Source organism: Carica papaya, chromosome 4 (assembly GCF_054855325.1).
Source record: "Carica papaya isolate Zhongbai chromosome 4, ASM5485532v1, whole genome shotgun sequence".
NCBI lineage: Eukaryota > Viridiplantae > Streptophyta > Magnoliopsida > Brassicales > Caricaceae > Carica > Carica papaya.
In genome coordinates, this window is record NC_142312.1 from 19,395,505 (window position 1) to 19,413,721 (window position 18,217).

Below are 18,217 nucleotides of genomic sequence, written 5' to 3' on the forward strand. Positions count from 1 at the left end.
TGTATGTGACATCCAAGAGGGTATCCATGTAATATCAATAGTTTGACCATGGATATTACAATTGGTGCAGAATGATCATCTCTTTTCAAAGGTTTATTACCATCCAGTAGTATTTTTACAATTTCTACCTTTTGCCGTAAGAGCAACTCCCATAGAAAGATCGCTCGACTTCAAATTTAACACCAGAGCTAACAGAATGATGGTGTTCCTCCCGTGAAATCAGTGAAGAGATTTTATTAACAGGAGGGTGTCTTCTTATTCGAGAAAAAATATCATTTAAACACATCAAGAAAGACGGCACATATACTCTCAGAAACATCCATTCAATTCGCTAATTCCTCCACTAGTGCATTTTTCGCAGGTGCAAAAAGCGCGGAAGTTGTTCAACTCTTCCCAAAAGGCATTTAATTTTTAACTTAATTAATTATGAAACTAAATTAAATATGAAATTAACTAAAAATTAAAATGATATTTCCATTCAAATTTCTATCTTATTTTTAATTACATTTCTTTACTTGTTCCATATAATTAAAATTTGAACTAAACTCAATGTGTACATAAATATAATACAAGCATGAGAATTTGTGTCAGCATTTTGCAAGTCACTGCAGAATACCCAGCTTGCAGATCCTTTGCAATTGAATCATCTTGACCACATGCTGCAGAAACTAAAATAAATGATCCAGTTCTGCTCCATTACCTTTATCTCTAAACCATATAGCATTTTTGAATGTCCATAGAAACAGGAATTCCCAGCAACATGTGAGATTAAGATCCTGATCAATCAACCACAAGCTTTGAAGGACATATCAGTGATTTTTGAACCATTTGAACAAGTACAAGGAAATAAAGAGAAACAAATTAAAGATAAACAGATCAAGGAGACATAAATACTGACCATATAAAATAGTGAGGAAGCTATTTCTTCTCCCACCAGGAGGTCAATAGCTTTGTTAAGAGTATCAGCAAGAATCTTGCCCAAACAAGTAGCAATCTGACAGAAACTATGTATGTTTAATCAGTTGAAAGGAAGTCAAGTGAATAGCAACCACATGAACAAACAAATCCTAATCTTTACCATCTTTCTTAAAAGCAGAAGAGGCTGGACGAATGAGAACTTGTTTAGCCAAAAACAAAAATTGAGTTTGATTGAATCGCTACAGAGACTTCTAATGATTCAAGCAGAGCTCCTGAAATCTTGTTAAACTAACACATTGCAAAAACAAAAGGGAACGTAAATGTATCAGTACTTTATTAATTAAACAGTATAATTGAATAACATTTAGATAGAATTTGATAAGCAGTTGTATGCACTTAAGATACACACAAAGAAACTTAAAACTCATCATAAAAAATTATGCTATATCAAACAAGTGTTGCTCCTAGGACATGACTATTAGATTTAGACATAAATTACCATGTCTATATCATTTTTTAAGATTTAGACATAAATTACCATGTCTGTATCATATACCCGATCATCAATGAAGTGTCCTATCATCATCCACTTCAAGTTATGTGCAGAACAAGTCCAAAAATTGAATGGAATTCATTTGCAAATCCATATTTCCTTAATACAATTATAAAAATACTATTATCACAAAACATTTCAAATTCTATTAAACTTCATAGAATTTAGAAGTCATTTTTCCAATTTCACAGAAATTTCTATGAAGTGAATTCTTTTGTCATCTTAATACATTCTATATCATTTTTAGCTAAATTAAACTTGAATTCAAGAATAAAATCCACAAAATTTCTGCTGATGTAATAAGAGTACACACCGTTTTAGAAGAACTTCTGGATTATATGGAAATAATTTTTTCCTATGAAGATTTTCCACTGAAGTTTTCAGAGAAAGCAAACAATTTCTGGATTCATTGAATGACTGTCCTCTAGTTCCATAGAGCCTGCAGTTGTACTCCACATCACCCTTATATTCCCTCTCTATTGATGATAGAGAGGTTTGAAAATTTGAGTTGTGTTCGTATACAACTTTCCTTTTCTTAAAAGATGATTTGTCTACAACTATCTCAGGCATTGAGAACTCCACAAATGAAGACCAGGAGTCACAAACTGCACGTAAAGACCTATAAAGAAAAATGTTAATGGAAAAGGCATAAGGACAAGAAAACAGCAAAGGTTTCCCAGAGATCATGTGTAAAGTAAGAGGACTCGGTGGTAGCTCCAGTCTACCTACTAAGTGCAGAAAGTAATGCACAATATAAGCAATCAAATAAACATAATAATTACAAACTGACATTTCAAGAAAACTAACAATCTAGAAGCTATAACAAGAAACAAACGCCACGGATGAAATGCCATATGTTCCATTAACTGCAAATTTCATATTTCCAAGTAAAATAGAAGAATAACAAACTGCCAACCCAACCTCAGAAGATATTCTGCACAACTGCTTCCTATATCTTTTGAAATCAGGTAATCAAGAAGCACTTGATGATCATAGTGCAACTGCAGAAGAAAGGAGAAGAACACACCTAAAGGTTAGAGAAGGAAGGGGAAAATCAGATTAATCAAATAGAAAATGCAGTTTATTCCCTCCTCTAGCCTTTTATGTGCAGGAAGGGTGGTAGGCGTCTAAAAAGGCCATATAGATGCGTAAGACTAACCTCTGAAAGGAATAGGTGGAATAGATGTATGGGATTGAAAAGGCTTGATAAGAGAAAAAAAATATCTTCTTGTGAGTCCTGAGCTTTCAATTTTTGTTTGCAGAACCTACATAGAACAAGAACTATGGTAGTGACTGCCAATTTAGCTAAAAGCAATAGGCGCAAGATAGTATTCACACTCACTGTTGTTCAGCAGAAAACGGTACCCTAACCAGTTGAATTAGCACTTTAAACAATAAATCATCCTGCAGCTCAAAGTCCTCAACAGGTAAATAACTTAGATATTAAGAAAACAAAAGACCTAAGCAAAGCACTAGAAAGGATGTTCAATAGGGATAGGACCACAGAATGATAACCTACAGTTGTCCGTCGATAGATACTATGATTTAGTATCAAATAAGTACAGACAACATTTCATTCAGTAAAATGGCATTCAGATAGCTGCAAAAAAAAAAAACGAAGAGTGCTTTCACATATGCTTTAGTTTTCAGTAATTGGCCTTGTATGCAAGTCATGGTCATTCATATCTAGCCAACCAATCAAAGTGCTTCAGAAAATAAGAAACATATATTCTCCTACATCTGCTCACCAAAATGATAGAATCCTTATCATAATATTCTCTTCCTTCCCACTATCTTTCCATCATGCATGTATAGTGCAAGATGTACCCTAGCCCAGTGTAATCTGTCCCTGCATCTAAAGATTGCTAGTAAAGGCTGTAGGCATAAAAGAAAAACTCATGCAACAAACAGCTTAGGGTAGAAGTGAGAAGGGAGAGAGAGAGAGAATGAGAAAGAGACAGAGAGCACAGAATAAGTGAGAAGGGAGAGAGAAAGAGAGAGAGAAAGAGACAGAGCACAGAATTTTAACATGGTTTTGCATTATGCCCACATAATAGAGCCCCCACTGAAACAGTTTGCCATTCAAGAACTGAATCTCCTTCATACAGTTGGAGAATACTCAGAACAGATAACCATCCTAGGCGAGAAGATAGCATACCATATGCAGAAGGGTTTTGTCCCATGCAACAGTCACAAAACAGGTTTACAACAACAAAAAAATGAGATGGAGAACAGAGAACCTAAACCGATGATAGTATATAAGAGGAAAACAGCTGGCAGAAACACGGCAAACATCTGATGAAAGAAGTACTTGGCATTGTAGCTAAGCATGAAAGAGGTGGGCAACATGGCCTAAGATGGGGTAAGGACAAGGGTGATGTAGCAGAAATCAAGGATCAGAGGGGAATTAGGCTTAAAGGAAGAGTCTCAAAATAGTTAATTCATTTTGTTAGTCGGCTAGGGTTTTTCTCATCTTCTCCGTTGTAACTATTTTCTGTTGAGATTTTTGCAGGAATTTAGCGTTGTTTCTACTTTTTGTAGGCTTTATAAATACTCTGTAAATCACTTTGTCAGTATGGTAAGTTTTATACAAAAGGTCTCTCGATTTACACTCTCTCTAGACTATTTCTCCATTCTCTCCTCTCTTTTTCCCTTCAATCTTCTTCTTTCCCTAACACATCCATCATTTATCTTCTTACAACAGAGCAGTCTTCCGGTACATGTCAAAGGTACATAACAACTTGGTATGGAGCCTAATGATTCCGATGAGCCGCTTGCAAGTGGCAATTGCCACAAGCAAGGGAAAGGCGATGATCGTTAATGAACCCCAAAAATGGCAGAATCTTGAGAATAATGTAAGAGAGGTTGAACATATGACTTCATGGCAGAAATGTACAACGCATAGTGTTAAACCAAGGCACTCTTGGACCAGAGGTTCAAACAACTCACCGAAATGTTGCAATGGGAAGCAAGACTTGGAGAGTCGTCACACTACATGTCAGTCATTCTCCTCCTTTACAAACTTATGATCTGGGTATTCTCCCAACCGCAAAGCAGCGAGAAGCTGGGGGTTTGATTGCATGTAGAACTACAGAATAACCCCTTGGCGAACCCTACACCAAAGGTGGATATTTCTATTTTCAAATGTCAGAATCCTAGAACATGAACAAGATGTTTGTGGTATTTTCATATGTATAATATAGCTTAAGAGAACAAAACAGAAATAGCGACCCTTTACATAGGAGATAAGAATGAAATATGGTTCCATGAGTTAGTGAATTCCCCGAGAACGTTAGAATGGGATGTATTTATCAAAGAATTTAGGCAGGAGGTTCAGGGAGGTAGCTGGAATTGATGTTGTTGAAGAATTTAATAAGTTGACACAAGAAGATATAGTAATTAGTTATCAAGAAAATTTTGAAGAAACAAGAGCACTATTACTCAATGAAAACCCTGAACTATCTGAGAGGTACTCTATATCTACCTTCATAAGGGGTTTGAAGGAATAACTGAGACCTGTGGTGAGAATGCAACTCACAACCATGCCTTTGAGTTGGCACTATGGCAAGAACAAGTTGTTGAAGCAATAAACCGCAATAAAATTACTAACCACCATACGAGGAATGTAGAAGGGCTTTTAAGGGGGGTGCCTACAGTGAGTGCGAGTCACTGGTGAGGGTGAGTGAAGCAGGGAGTCTAAAGAGGAAGAGAGTCTGAGAGGGTCGAAGTGGGTGGAGGAGTTGAGGTGTGGGAAGTAGGTGTTAGGACGCATCGGAAGTAAGTTGGAGGGTTAGTGGGGAAGCTGTGGCTCACTGTGCTCACCTGAATAGCGACGTCATGAAATCCAGTCATGGCAACTAGAAAGAGGAGATATTTGTCAATAGAACAAAAAACTTTTGATATTGTAGGAGTTGATCAAAATAGCATTAGGTTCTTTGAGAATGGGAAGGGCTTCCGAATTACTATTTTTTATGATGAGAGGGATGTGGAATGGCTGTTGAATTGTTTCAAAAGGTTCTTTTGGGTGAAGGGGGAAGAAACGTGGGCGCGGAGTAGATGGGACAGCCGCTGGTCACTAATGATGATGTTGGGTCAGAACAGAAGGGGAGATTTCTGGTTTTCTCAAAGTATAGTCGAGGAGGGTACAGACGGATATTCGTCCCATATGGGGAGAAGGCTGATGGTGGTGGATGCTGGTGCTGGCGTTGCATGAGGCTGCTGGAGTGAAGTTAGAGATGCCCAGCAGAAGCAAGGGAAAGAGCACTCCATTTATTCAGGAATGTGAGACTGCGAGGCCTTAGACCATTTCGGTGGAGAGGTTCTGGAATAAAACCTATGCTACTTAAAAGAAACTTTGGGACTTGGGATACTGTTTAGCAATCATGCACACTCACATTGAATGTTTTGCATATATTGATTGGCTTGAATCTAAAATGAAGCTCCACTGCGGATTACTGTAATTTTTATTGGTGGGAACCTGATATCAAGGAGAAGTAAGAAGCAGGTTGTTGTGTCCGGTCAAGTGCAAAATCTGAGTATAGAGCTATGGTCTACTCCACATGTGAAATCTTATGGTTACATCATCTTTTAGCTGATATTGGTTTAAGACATGTGTCACCTACAAAACTTTGATGTGATAATCAACTTGTTTTTTATATTGTCTTGAATTCAATGTACCATAAAAGAACCAAACACATCGAAATTTTTTGTCACTTTATCTATGAGAAGATTCAGGAGAATTCGATAGACTGACTATGTGAAGACAAAAAAACAACTACGTGATACATTCACAAAAACTTTAAATGGAATTTGAACTGAATATCGTCGTAACAAACTTAGCATGATTAATATCTATGCTCTAGCTTCAGGGAGAGTGTTTACAATATTACATAATATTTTCTTATATAATATTGTAATTATTGTTAGTCGACTTTCCATATATATTAACATAATTATGGGCAGCAGATTAATAGATTAATTTATGTTAGTCTCTTACATAGATCCCTCTGTATGTATATATATCTCAAATCTATTGGAATAAAATCATCAAAAAGCATTCCTATACTTTTTTGTTCAATTGCACAAACCAATACCAAAATGATGGTGAACGTAACAATTCTTGCTACCATTATGGTGAGAGGTATTTTTCGGGTCATCAGTGTAAAGTAAAAACAGTCATGGCGATGGAAGAATGCGAGGAAAAGGAGGTTGAGAAGGAAGAAAATCAAAAGGAAGAATAATTGGAAACCTTGGGAGGCACTGATATCCTGTCATTACAAGCTATAAAAGCTTTTTCTGTAGGAGGAACAGTGAGGATCAGAGGGTTACTAAATAAGAAAGCTATAATGATTCCACTAGACACTGGAAGTTCCTGTTTGTTTATGGATTCCTCTGTAGCGGAATGATTGAAAAGGAAAGTTGTGTACAATAGACCCCTCACTGGGGTGGTGCCTAATGGTCACAAAATGACTATTGAAGAGGAGTGTATGGAGGTTCAATAGAGGATGCAAAATTATGCTTCTACTACAACTTCAGAGTAATTCAGTTGGGAGGATATGACACGATGTTGGGAGGGGAGTAAATGAAGATGTATAACCCCATAATCTTTTATTTTGCTGAGCCTAAAGTGACATTCAAAATGAAAGGAAAATAGATAACATTCCAGGGGTGAAGGTTCCTGATAAGCTGACTAAATTGTCGAGTGAAAGACTCAATAAAATGTTAAAAAGCAGGGGCAAACAGAGTACAGGGACAGTATACTCTCTGGTCAATAGAATCTGACCTACCAAGAAGTCAAGTTTTACGCGAGAATGATAATAACATGGAACAGATGCTGCAAACTTTTCAGGATATCTTTGAGGAACTAAAAGGGTTACTATCATCCATGGGCCTAGAACATGTCATACCTCTTATCAGTGGCAGTTCTCCAATTAACTTAAGGCCTCATAGATACCCACATTTTCAGAAAAAGGAGACTGAACAGCAAGTGGAAAAGATGTTGGATGCTTCAATCATTTGCTCAAGCCATTCTCCATTTGCATCTCCTTTCCTATCAGTCAAAAAGAAGGATAAAACCTGAAGATTTTTCTTGGACTATAGGGAGCTCAACAAGATCACAGTCTATGATAAATTCCCAATTCTTGTTATTGATGATCTCTTAGATGACTTTCCTGGAGCAGGATTGTTTTCTAAGATAGATTTAAGGTCCAGAAAAATAGCCTTCAGGACCCATCATGGACACTATGTGTTCAGAGTTATGTCCTTCAATTTAATCAATCCACCAACCACCTTTCAATCCCTCATGAATGACATATTTGAAGCTTACTTAAGGAAATCTGTACTTGTATTTTTTATGGCATTTTTGTATACAGCCCTTCAGTGGAACAGCATAAAAGGCACCTAGATTTAGTGTTCACCCTCCTCAGGCAGCATCAACTATATGCAAAAAACTATAAATGTTGTTTTGCCCAAGAAGAGATTAAATACTTGGGTCACATTATCTCTAAGCAAGGAGTCAAAACTGGCCTTAAAAAATAGAAAGAATGACAGTCTGGCCTCTTCCAATCTCTATCAAGGATCTCTGGTGTTCTCTGGAACTCACAAGATACTATTGGAAATTTATCCACAATTATGGCACCATCAGCAGACCCTTGACAATATGCTGAAGATAGATAGATTCAAATGGACAGAGAAAGAAGAAAGAGCCTTTGAACTACTTAAAGAAGTAATGACTGAAGCACCAATATTGAGGTTGCCTGACTTTTCTAAGCAATTCATTCTGGAAGCATATGCTTGTGGAGCAGGGACAGCAATATACAAAATCAAGGGTTGTTTATATCAACAAAGCTCTCTGCGATATAAACTATTGTGTATATCAGCAAAGATCTCTGCAAAAGAAATCAAGGGTTGTTGGTTTATGAGAAGGAGTTGTTGCTCATCCTATATGTAGTGAGTAAATGGAGGCATAACTTGGAAGGAGCTCCCTTCATCATAAAAACATATGGAAAAAGTATTAAGCACCTGGTTGGAGCAAAGAGTAACTTCCATGCTTCAACAAAGGGGAATTATCAGATTACTGGGGATTGAACTACTCTATTCAATAGAAAAGAGGTGTAGAAAACAAGATGGTTGATGCACCTTCTAAAATGGACTATGAAAAGCAGAAGAAAGAAAAAAAAGGTGGCGACACTATCTACAGTTACTACTAATTGACCCTCCTGGCTTTCAGAAGTCATGGAAAGCTACCCAGGAGATTCTTTTATTGAAGGATTGATGAAAGAATTGTTAATTAAGACATGTGCCTGACCACACTATCAACTCAATGACGGAATATGAGCTACAAGGGTAAGCTGGTTATCGGAATATTAGGATAATTAAGAGACAAACTAATACAAGATTGTCATGATATAGCGGTGGGAGGTCACTCAAGAACTAGATGCACTTATGAATGTCTCAAACGACATTTTTTATGGTCTAACATGAAAGAAAATCTGGTAGAATAGGTACAAAAATGTGAGATTTGCCAGAGGTGTAAAACAAAAAGGGCTGCACTGGCTGGGTTACTACAACCACTCTCTCTACTAACTCAGGCCTGGTCCCACATCTTCATGGATTTTATTGAACAACTTCCCAAATCGGGCAATAAAGACAAAATCCTGGAAGTAGTGGATCGCCTTACTAAATATGCTCACTTTGGAACCCTTAAACACACCTTCACTACTGCAAAAGTAGCCCAATTGTTTCTTGACAACATTCACAGACTGCATGGTATACCCAAGGTGATAGGCTCTGATCATGACAAGATTTTTACCAGCTTGTTCTAGAAGAAACTCATGAGGTTAACAGGGTCAACTCTCCACTAAAGTTCTTCCTATCATCACAAACAGATAGTAAAATAGAAAGACTTAATCCTAGTAGTGGTGCTACCGAGCAGAGTGAAAAACTGCATGCTGAAAAATATTTGAAGTTTGTTTAGTGCACAACTGAGAGAAGATATGAAAGACACAAGTTGAAGTTCAACATCATAAATGTGAAATATGCAGAATTATGGTTCTCTCCATAGTGCTCCAAACATTAAACAAATATCTCAATTATGCAATAGAGGAAAAAGAAAATATATGAATTTATTTCATTGACAAAGCATCTTGGGTATATATCATATCCAAACATCTTAAATTTCTAAACAAAGTTTGATACTTTGAAGTAGCAGGGGACCAACCTCATGTAAATATAGTTGGAGGAAGGACAAAGCAAAGCTTATGTACTTCTCCGTGTGCATTTTATGGTCAACCAACATGTAAGTTGACATTTGTCCTTGAAACCATCCATAAAGATCTAGCAATGCTTTGTTTCTATTACAACAGGCTGGGGCCAAGTTTGAGTCGATAGGCAATCTTGAATTTTCATTTGTGCAGAGACATTTCTTTTCACCATCTCCTCTTAAGGTGATTAAACTTAAGGAACACCTCAGGAAGAGCAGAACAGCCAACCTCTGTAAATGGCGTGAATATGTACAGGAAAACTTTCCACCAGAAACACTAACTGAAAATGGAGAACTATCTAAACAGTCACCTTGACCAAACTCTGGTTGATTTATAGGTTGCTGCAAGGATTCTTCAAAATAAATATGCAAAAGTTGCAACCACGCCGCAAGAACTGAACATTCTAGATGAGCTAGGAAACTTAGTCTTATCATCAACACCTGCAAACATTTTTAGCCAATATTAAGTCAAATCATATTATGATGATAAATATTTAGCGTAGAAGATGAAGCAGGGAATTTTAAAGTGTAACAGGACAAATATTTGTACAACATGCATACAGTGTCATACAAGTTGCAGTGCAGTAGGACCATACATCATATATCTTTAAAATATATATCCTAAAGAGTAAATGAAGCCTGTTCCCTGCTGCTTTCGTGAAAGCACAGAATGAGAAAGATGTTTTAAAAAGTTACCAGAGGCCAGGGAAAAAAATGAAATAAAGGAAGTGAAATGATGTGAAGTCTGAGATATACATGCTTATAGTGTCATATAAATTGAAATGCTGCAGGACCATACATCATATATCTTTAAAACATATATCCTAAAGAATAAATGAAATCTGTTCCCTGCTGCTTTTGTGAAAGCACGGGAGAAACATGTTTAAAAAGGTCATCAGAGGCCAGAAAAAAAATGAAATAAAGGAAGTGAAATGATGTGAAATCTGAGATATTCGATAATATACTACAAAGAATTTTAATATGAAAAAGTTTGGCTCTTCAGCAGCAAACCAGCAAACCAGCAAAATATGCTCTAGGGAAAATTAGCAACAATTTTAAATAAATTTTCCATCAGTATTAATCTCCACAATCCAATGACACCTAGCTCTTAATTTAATTGTTTCCCCACTGTGCTGTAGTATGGTCTTTCCAAATCCAAACCCTGTAATTTTCTAAATTCAGTCCTAGTAATTCTTCTGTTATTTTATATAAATTTATTAGTTTTAAGGGGAAATGTGCATGTCTTTAAGAGGAAATGTGCATGTCTTTAAGAGGAAATATGCATGTACCTGTGGTCCTAATCATGAACATGTAGGTTCATGTCTAAACAATTCAAAATTAGTGGGGAAAGAAACTAAAAGATTATAAGATATTAGTTAAGAAACTAATGATTTTTTATCTAAAATGACAAAAAAAAATAGGAATTGAAATATCACGTAATAAACCAGACGGTTTGAGTTTGCAATAAAACTAAACAAGTAGTAAAACTGTAATTTGACCCATTATTCATTGCAGCAGTTTATGTAAACTTGAATTCTCAATTTGAGGGCAAATACACTTCATGCTAGGTGATTGTTTATTCCATGCAGTTGTTCCTAGCATGTGCAGTACAATATAGAAAGTAACTACATTAGATCCTTCTAATGAATCCCACAAGGTCCACAAATAACTCCTCTGACATAAATTATATTTTCTAATAGAAATTTAATCTACTTGTATGATCTTTAAATTGTTTCTTTTTCTTGAAAAGAGAATGATCTTTGAAATACTATAAGCACATGAACAAGAAAAAAAGAAACGAAATCCATACCAATAATTTGTGCCTGAAATAAAGGGTCATGCAATGATTAACAGAGTTTTCATCTTTGCCAAGGCACCAACTCAGAAGTCTGGGTATGAGATTTATGACTTTGACAATAATAGGATGCTTACTCTGCAAAGTGCCAGAAGCTTCAGAGAAATTGCTTAGCTCAACCAAGGAAGACAGGAACTGCAAAAGATTTCCTAGAAATATAATTTTTCGCTCTTCCACAGAAATACATCTGAGGTTTGAAGCATCAAGCCGAGAGCCTTCGTTTGTGTCAATACTCGGGTCAAAGAACTTGTCCAATTGGCACCAAGGGATTTTTGAAAGAGAAGAACTGATTGATTCTAAGTAGACTTCAACAAGCTCATCCTCATGCTCTTGCTTCAAATATTTTAATATGTTGCGGAGCACTCGAATTGTACCAGCCACAACAGACCAGTTACCTTTTTTTAATCTACATCTTAAAAGAACAAAAGAACTAGATGAACCGCAATTCAAGTGTCCTAGTCCAACCACTGAAGATACTGAAGAGTTTGAAAGAATATTCATGATTGCTAATTCCATGGAGACACACAACAATTGAATAAAAATATCCCAGTCACTTCCCTGCAAAATGCTTACAGTTAAAGAAGAAATGTTGAGCATAGAGAATGTAACAGCCGTGCACGACAAAGCTTGAAAGCCGGGAGACATACCGATGCAACTAGAAACTCTGAGATAACGCCAAGAATGTTGCCAGATAGATGTTGAATATATTGACTCTTGACACGTAGCAAACCAATCTAACATGAGAAGCAAAATCTAAAATTGTAGTTTAGGAAAGCAAATCAGAAGCTAGAAATAACTTTCGGTTAGCAACAGATTTCAGCAGTGAAGGCAACATTATTCTACAAACACGCAACAGAGAAGGAGATATGCTAAATGCAACATCATTGGAATCTACAATTTAATTGTTTCGTTAAACTAGAGTTACCAATTCAGCTACAATCCGAGTCATACAGCAGTTTTCCTCCGAGTTAGACATGGAACAACCTCCGCACTTCGCGCCACTAAAAGATTCCTCGGCCGTCTCCTGTGGAGCAATTAAAATCTTTGAATATCTTTGCATCTCTCTTTTTTTTTTCTCTTTCTCGTTGAACATATATATTATTTAAAACTTAAAGAATCAAATGCTCAAATAAACACACACACATATATTTATATATATATAGATATATATATATGTCTACAAGGAAAGAGTTGAGTCTAACGCTGTTTGAATCCCGATCCATATCCCGTATCCAGAGCTGAATTTCTTTGAATATCTAGACAATTATTCAGTTAACAAAATAAGATATTTTACTACATATATCTGAGTCTAACATATGTATGTAAATAATAATCAGAGAAGTTAGGGTTACACAGGAGAGAAATGGAAAGTAACCTGAGAGAGTGAGATAAGAAGTCGCTTCTCCTCCTCTTTTTTCAGAAAAACTAAATATGATTCCTGCAAGATGCATGTTAGCAAACAAAGTTGTAGATTGACATATCAGACGAGATAGACGATCGGGAATTGACTAGAAAAGAAATTGAGTTTTCAAATAACACAAAGTATTGGAGAACTGACAGTGTAGGGACGGAGAGAGTCGTTGATCAGACGGCAGAGACGCGAGTGCTCCGAAAGAACAGACATTTTCTTCCCCAGTCGATGATGGTTCAGAAGAAATATTCTTTTTCTCTCAACTGTAGCCGCAATTGGAGTTCTTTTATTGTTTCCTCTCGTGATGAGCGAGAACGCTCCGTTTTGATCTAGGCGCGAAAAAGAAAGCCACCGGTGATTCTAATATTAGAAACGGATTATTCTAAAATTCATCTCTAAATTTTTGGTTATTTTAAAATTTAGAGTTAATTTTTTAATTTTAAAATTATTAATTGTTATTAGAACTTAATTTATTTTTACGCAAGTTTTCTAATCTCAAGCAGAAATAATAAAGGAAGATCACAGATCTCTAATTAGAAACTTGAAGATATGAGAAAAGATGGACAACTCCAAAGAATACCTTTCAAATGAAGCTTTTCAGGTAAAGTCCTTGTAGAAACCTATCAAAAAAAATAGCAACAAAGATAGAAAAACAAGAAATACCAAAGAGAGCTTAAGAAAGAGAGAGAGGAGTAGAGCAAAAATCCTAATAGGGTTTTGAAATATCATATTTTCAAATGATCTATTATTTTTATTCACATAAAAAATGACCTTATATATGTATGAGAAAAGTGGTGTACATGCACACACAACATAGAGTTACTACTTCAAAAACCCTAAAGATTCTACACATACATTGATACATATATAATTTTTTATTAAAATATTAAAAGGGTTCACGTGTATCTTACTTGGGTTTCTTTCCGGATTGGTTGGGCCCGATTCTTGTCATTCCTCCTTAAAAAGGAGAATAAATATTCGACTCCCATCTTGAATAAATGACTGTACAAATGAAAATTCGGTAGTATCTTTTTAAAGGTATTATCCAATTGTTCCTTGCTACCTACATGTTTAGTATCAATACTTCTATTTTTTGTACTTTTTTAGGGACTAAATGACAATCCAACTCAATGTGTTTAGTTTTTTTATAAAAAACAAGATTGGTCATGATGTACATTATTGCCTTATTGTTACAATATATGGTTGTTGCTTATGGATGTCCAATATTCATACCATTTAACAAATACCTTGTCCATGTCAATTAATAACTAAAACTTATCATTATTCTATATTTTGTTTCCGCCCAAGATCGTGATGTGGTATGTTGTTTCTTGGATTTTTATGATATTAGAGAAGATCCAAGAAACGCACAGTATCTAGTGATGGAGTGTGATGTATAAGGGAAAACTCCCTAGCCACTATCATAATAACCGTTAAGTTGCAAAATTGAGTCACTAGAATATAATGGACCTCGTCCTGGTGAGTAGTTGATGTCTCTCATAATCTTATAGGCTAGATCAAAATGTGTATTTCTCAGTTGTTCCATAAATTGGCTTAACAAATGTATAGAATATGGTAGATCTGATATAGTGACTGTCAAATACATTAGTCTTCTTGTAATACCCGGACTCAAAAAATTGGTCCGGTATAAATTTTATTAATTTAGATATGTATAAAAAATAAAATGAAATACATTTTATGAATTAATTTAATGAAAATTTTGTTTTATTTGGGAAAAAATAGAATATGGATGAAATTAAAAATAATTTTAGTAAAAAATGGTGAAAATTTGGGTTCATGAGGTATTTTTAAAAGAAAAATTAGAAAGTGTAGGTCAGAACGTAATTAAGAAAAATTTTACCATGTAAGACCGCCTAATCAGCAACCTCGACGAATCGAAGCGCGTCACGTGGCAAAGCATGTTGACTCGGTGTCACGCGGGAGGCCACGCTAGTGATCTGCATGCCTCGTGATCGGACGACCCAGAAGCGTCCCCGCACGCGTGGATGGCCCGGATCCATTCCCTCTTCAGGCGCGATCGGACTGTCGCAATCAAACACGATGAACAGTCCAGATTCGTTTCCTTCTTAGACGTAATCGGACAGTCGAGATCAAATACGATGAACAGCTCATATTCGTTTCCTCCTTAGGCGTGATCGAACGATTGAGATTAAAACAATGAACGACCCAGATTAACGCAAGATGGGTATAAATATTTTACATCACATAGAACCCGACCCCGAGCCGCTAGCCCCTCGCCAAAGAAGAAGAACCAATCGTCGGAGAAGAGAGCTGAACACTGCCCACCGCTGCATCGGATCCACCTCTGATCGCCAAAAAAGGTTGACTGAATAAAAACATCCAACTGTGAAAGTGAGCCGACGGAGCTGCCGCCCTGAAAAATCCCACCACCGAAAAATTCAGAAAACCTGAGAATCGTCAGTAAGTGCAATAGAAAGTTCGGTATTTTAGACATCGATTTGGATAAGTATCTCTTACCGTATTCTCTGTTATGAAATTGAAACTTAATAATCAATAATGTGGTATTTTGTACAATTTAGGAAACTCTGAAAATAACTACAGGTTACTAATGGAGTTGGAACCGGTTAGTCATTTATTTGTCCTATTTAGCTGATTGTTGAGTTTATAGCTTTAAGTACATGATAATATACTGAAATGCTTAAATGATTCAGTTGTGCTTCCTTGATATATATTTATTGTTTGTCTTGCATGATTTACGGTTGATTTATGAAATTGAAAATTTATATGCAAACGAAAAATTACTTGGTTATGTGAATTAATAAATTGTTGTCTTACTGGATATTCTGGGAGAATATGGACGGACCGGATACATAGAAAACTCTACCGTGAACGTTACCTCATACCGAACGGGGTATCGAGGAATAATATTTTTGGCACTCATACCAACGGGGTATGGGGACGACTTGATTCACCTTCATACCGTACGAGATATCGAGGGATGGTATTTTTGGCGCTCATACTGGAAGGAGTATGGGGACGGCCAGTTAGTCGACAAGTTTAGATATTAGTTCACGCATAGTGGGACATCCCTATAGACCCTCAGGGATACCATTAAGCAAATAAAAAAGAAAAGTTATTATTTTTGCTAACTTAAATATGAGATTATAATGTTATTTGAGTTATTGTTTCTATAGATCGATTTTTGAAATCTCACAACGGTAAGTATGCAATAAATAGTTTTACTTATGATCAATAAATTTACTTAAATTAAGAGCTACATTAGTTCTTTTTATGATTTTTACCAATTTTCAGTTTTTGTATCGGTGAATAGTGTGATATTCTTACTAGACTAGTGTAGTTCACCCTTTCATTAACTATTTCAGATCAAGAGGACTAAGATCCAAATTCCGATCAATAAGAGAATTGTGAATAGTTCACCATCTGAACTCCCTTCAAAAGCTAGTAAAGGTCGTCATAGGATGCTCAGTTGTTTACTTTTCGTTTATTTCTTTGATTTTTATTTGTTCTTTTAGAATAGACATTTATGTAGCCCTATTGGATATTCTAAATTATTGTGTAAGGAATGTAAACTCTAACTCTATTATTTCGCTTTCGCATTCAATTTATAATTTTATTTTCTTTTAAATTTCGGCCATTTTACACTTCTGATAAGTTTTTTGTACATATTAGGGTCAAAGATTATATCCGTATCTTCTTTTTTAGATAGATTGAAATTTTGGTCAAGCAATAACTTTGAAATTCTTGCATCCAATGTTACAGTGTCAATCAACAAATTCAGAATATATTTACATTGGTAAATGTGGATCACTTTTTTGGAACATGCCCCCTCAATTTCTAGGAAATATTTGAGCTCCCCAAGGTCCTATATCTTTAACATCTCATTTACTATGTTTTTTAGCTTGTTAATCATTGTCGTATTATTTCTCGCTATGATTATATCATCTATATAGACTAATAATGTCATGAAGTCTTCTCCATCCCTTCACGTAAACAAGCTAAAATCTACGTTGGATTGTACAAAATCTTGTTCAACATCAAAATTAAGAACTCTACATACTGTTGTGAAGCTTGCTTAAACTCATAGATGTTTTTTCATTAATAAAAAAACCTTGAATTTCCTCTATTATTGTAGCCTAGTGGCAACTCTATGTAGGCTTCTTCATTAAGTTTTTATTGCAAAAATGCACTATTCACATCAAATTGGCATAAATGACAACCGTTGATTGCTGCAAGTGGTAAGAGTTATCACAGAGACAATTTTAGTAATGGAAAAAAAGTCTCATGATAATCAAGTCCTTCTTATTGAATGAAGCCTGATGCAACTAATCTTGCCTTATATTTCTTAATTGTTCTATCAGCATGGAATTTGACCTTATACACCCATTTACTAAAATGGCTTTTTTCCCATGTGATAAATTAGTAACTTTCCAAGTCTTATCCTGTTTTAGTGTTTTTACCTTTTTTTTCATGGATTTTCTCCATCATGGACTCTTAAATGTCTCTTGAAATGAATATAGTTCCTTTTGGGAATTAAAAAAGAACACAAATCTCTTTTACCTTTTATTAATCATGTCATGTGAGAGAGTAGTTGATACAAGATATAACATATTTCATTGGAATCTTGTGTTGATTCATCTTTGACTTGCTCAAACACAAAATCTCTTAGATACAAAGGTGTACTTCTCATTTTACTTGATCTTCTTGTTGCGCATAAGGCCACAGTTGCAATGTTGTCTTTCTGCGAAGTATCTTTGTGCTCTCTTTCATCATCAGGTGACAAAACTATTTGAGGCAAGTCTTTCTCTAATAGTATTGCACGTTACTATCTTCTAGACTTACTTTTTGGTTTCTCTCTCTTGTAGACTAATTACCTCCCTACATTTTGACTCTGAACAATCACAACTCACTATTGAATGGGTAAATAAGTTATTGCCATATTGTTAGCTACAGGCTTGTATAAGAACATTTTTTTGTAAAAATATCACATTCCTTGAGATAAACACCTTTGCCTCGAAATTTAGAAGTTTATATCCTTTAGTTCCTAAGGGATATTTTAAAAAAATGCACTTTGTCGCTTTGGGATCAAACTTTTGTCTGTTATTAACTGTAGTAGAGACAGAGACCAAGCACCTAAAAACCCTCAAATGGTTATATGTTGGTTTGGAGTTAAAGAGTAGCTCAAACGAAGTTTTTTTATCAATAGCTGATGAAGGATTC

At 35.6% G+C, this 18,217-nt stretch overlaps 1 protein-coding gene across 4 annotated transcripts; it reads right to left on the reverse strand.

The window, feature by feature from the left end:
- Positions 1–449: 449 nt before the first annotated feature.
- On the reverse strand, positions 450–13,718 carry LOC110812582 (golgin). 4 transcript variants are annotated; one of them, XM_022039396.2, is made up of 15 exons: positions 13,578–13,718; positions 13,145–13,326; positions 12,962–13,024; positions 12,789–12,842; positions 12,512–12,610; positions 12,234–12,320; positions 11,542–12,144; positions 9,690–10,172; positions 2,814–2,875; positions 2,631–2,736; positions 2,393–2,472; positions 1,785–2,090; positions 1,079–1,206; positions 899–994; positions 450–776 (listed from the first exon to the last, which is right to left on the reverse strand). In XM_022039396.2, the coding sequence occupies exons 2-13, from the start codon at positions 13,208–13,210 to the stop codon at positions 1,170–1,172; spliced, it is 2,046 nt and encodes a 681-aa protein (XP_021895088.1). In that variant the 5' UTR covers positions 13,211–13,326; positions 13,578–13,718; the 3' UTR covers positions 450–776; positions 899–994; positions 1,079–1,169. The 4 variants fall into 4 exon arrangements, with proteins under 4 accessions (XP_021895088.1, XP_021895087.1, XP_021895090.1 ...); XM_022039395.2 differs by having other exon boundaries at positions 450–795; XM_022039398.2 differs by having other exon boundaries at positions 899–1,004; positions 13,578–13,713.
- Positions 13,719–18,217: the final 4,499 nt, after the last annotated feature.

Coding starts and splice junctions, on each gene's coding strand:
- LOC110812582 (XM_022039396.2), bottom strand. CDS start 13,210: ATGTCTGTTCTTTCGGAGCACTCGCGTCTCTGCCGTCTGATCAACGAC. Junction 13,025..13,144: donor ACTCTCTCCGTCCCTACACT/GTCAGTTCTCCA, acceptor TGCATCTTGCAG/GAATCATATTTAGTTTTTCT. Junction 12,321..12,511: donor CTCGGATTGTAGCTGAATTG/GTAACTCTAGTT, acceptor TTCTCATGTTAG/ATTGGTTTGCTACGTGTCAA.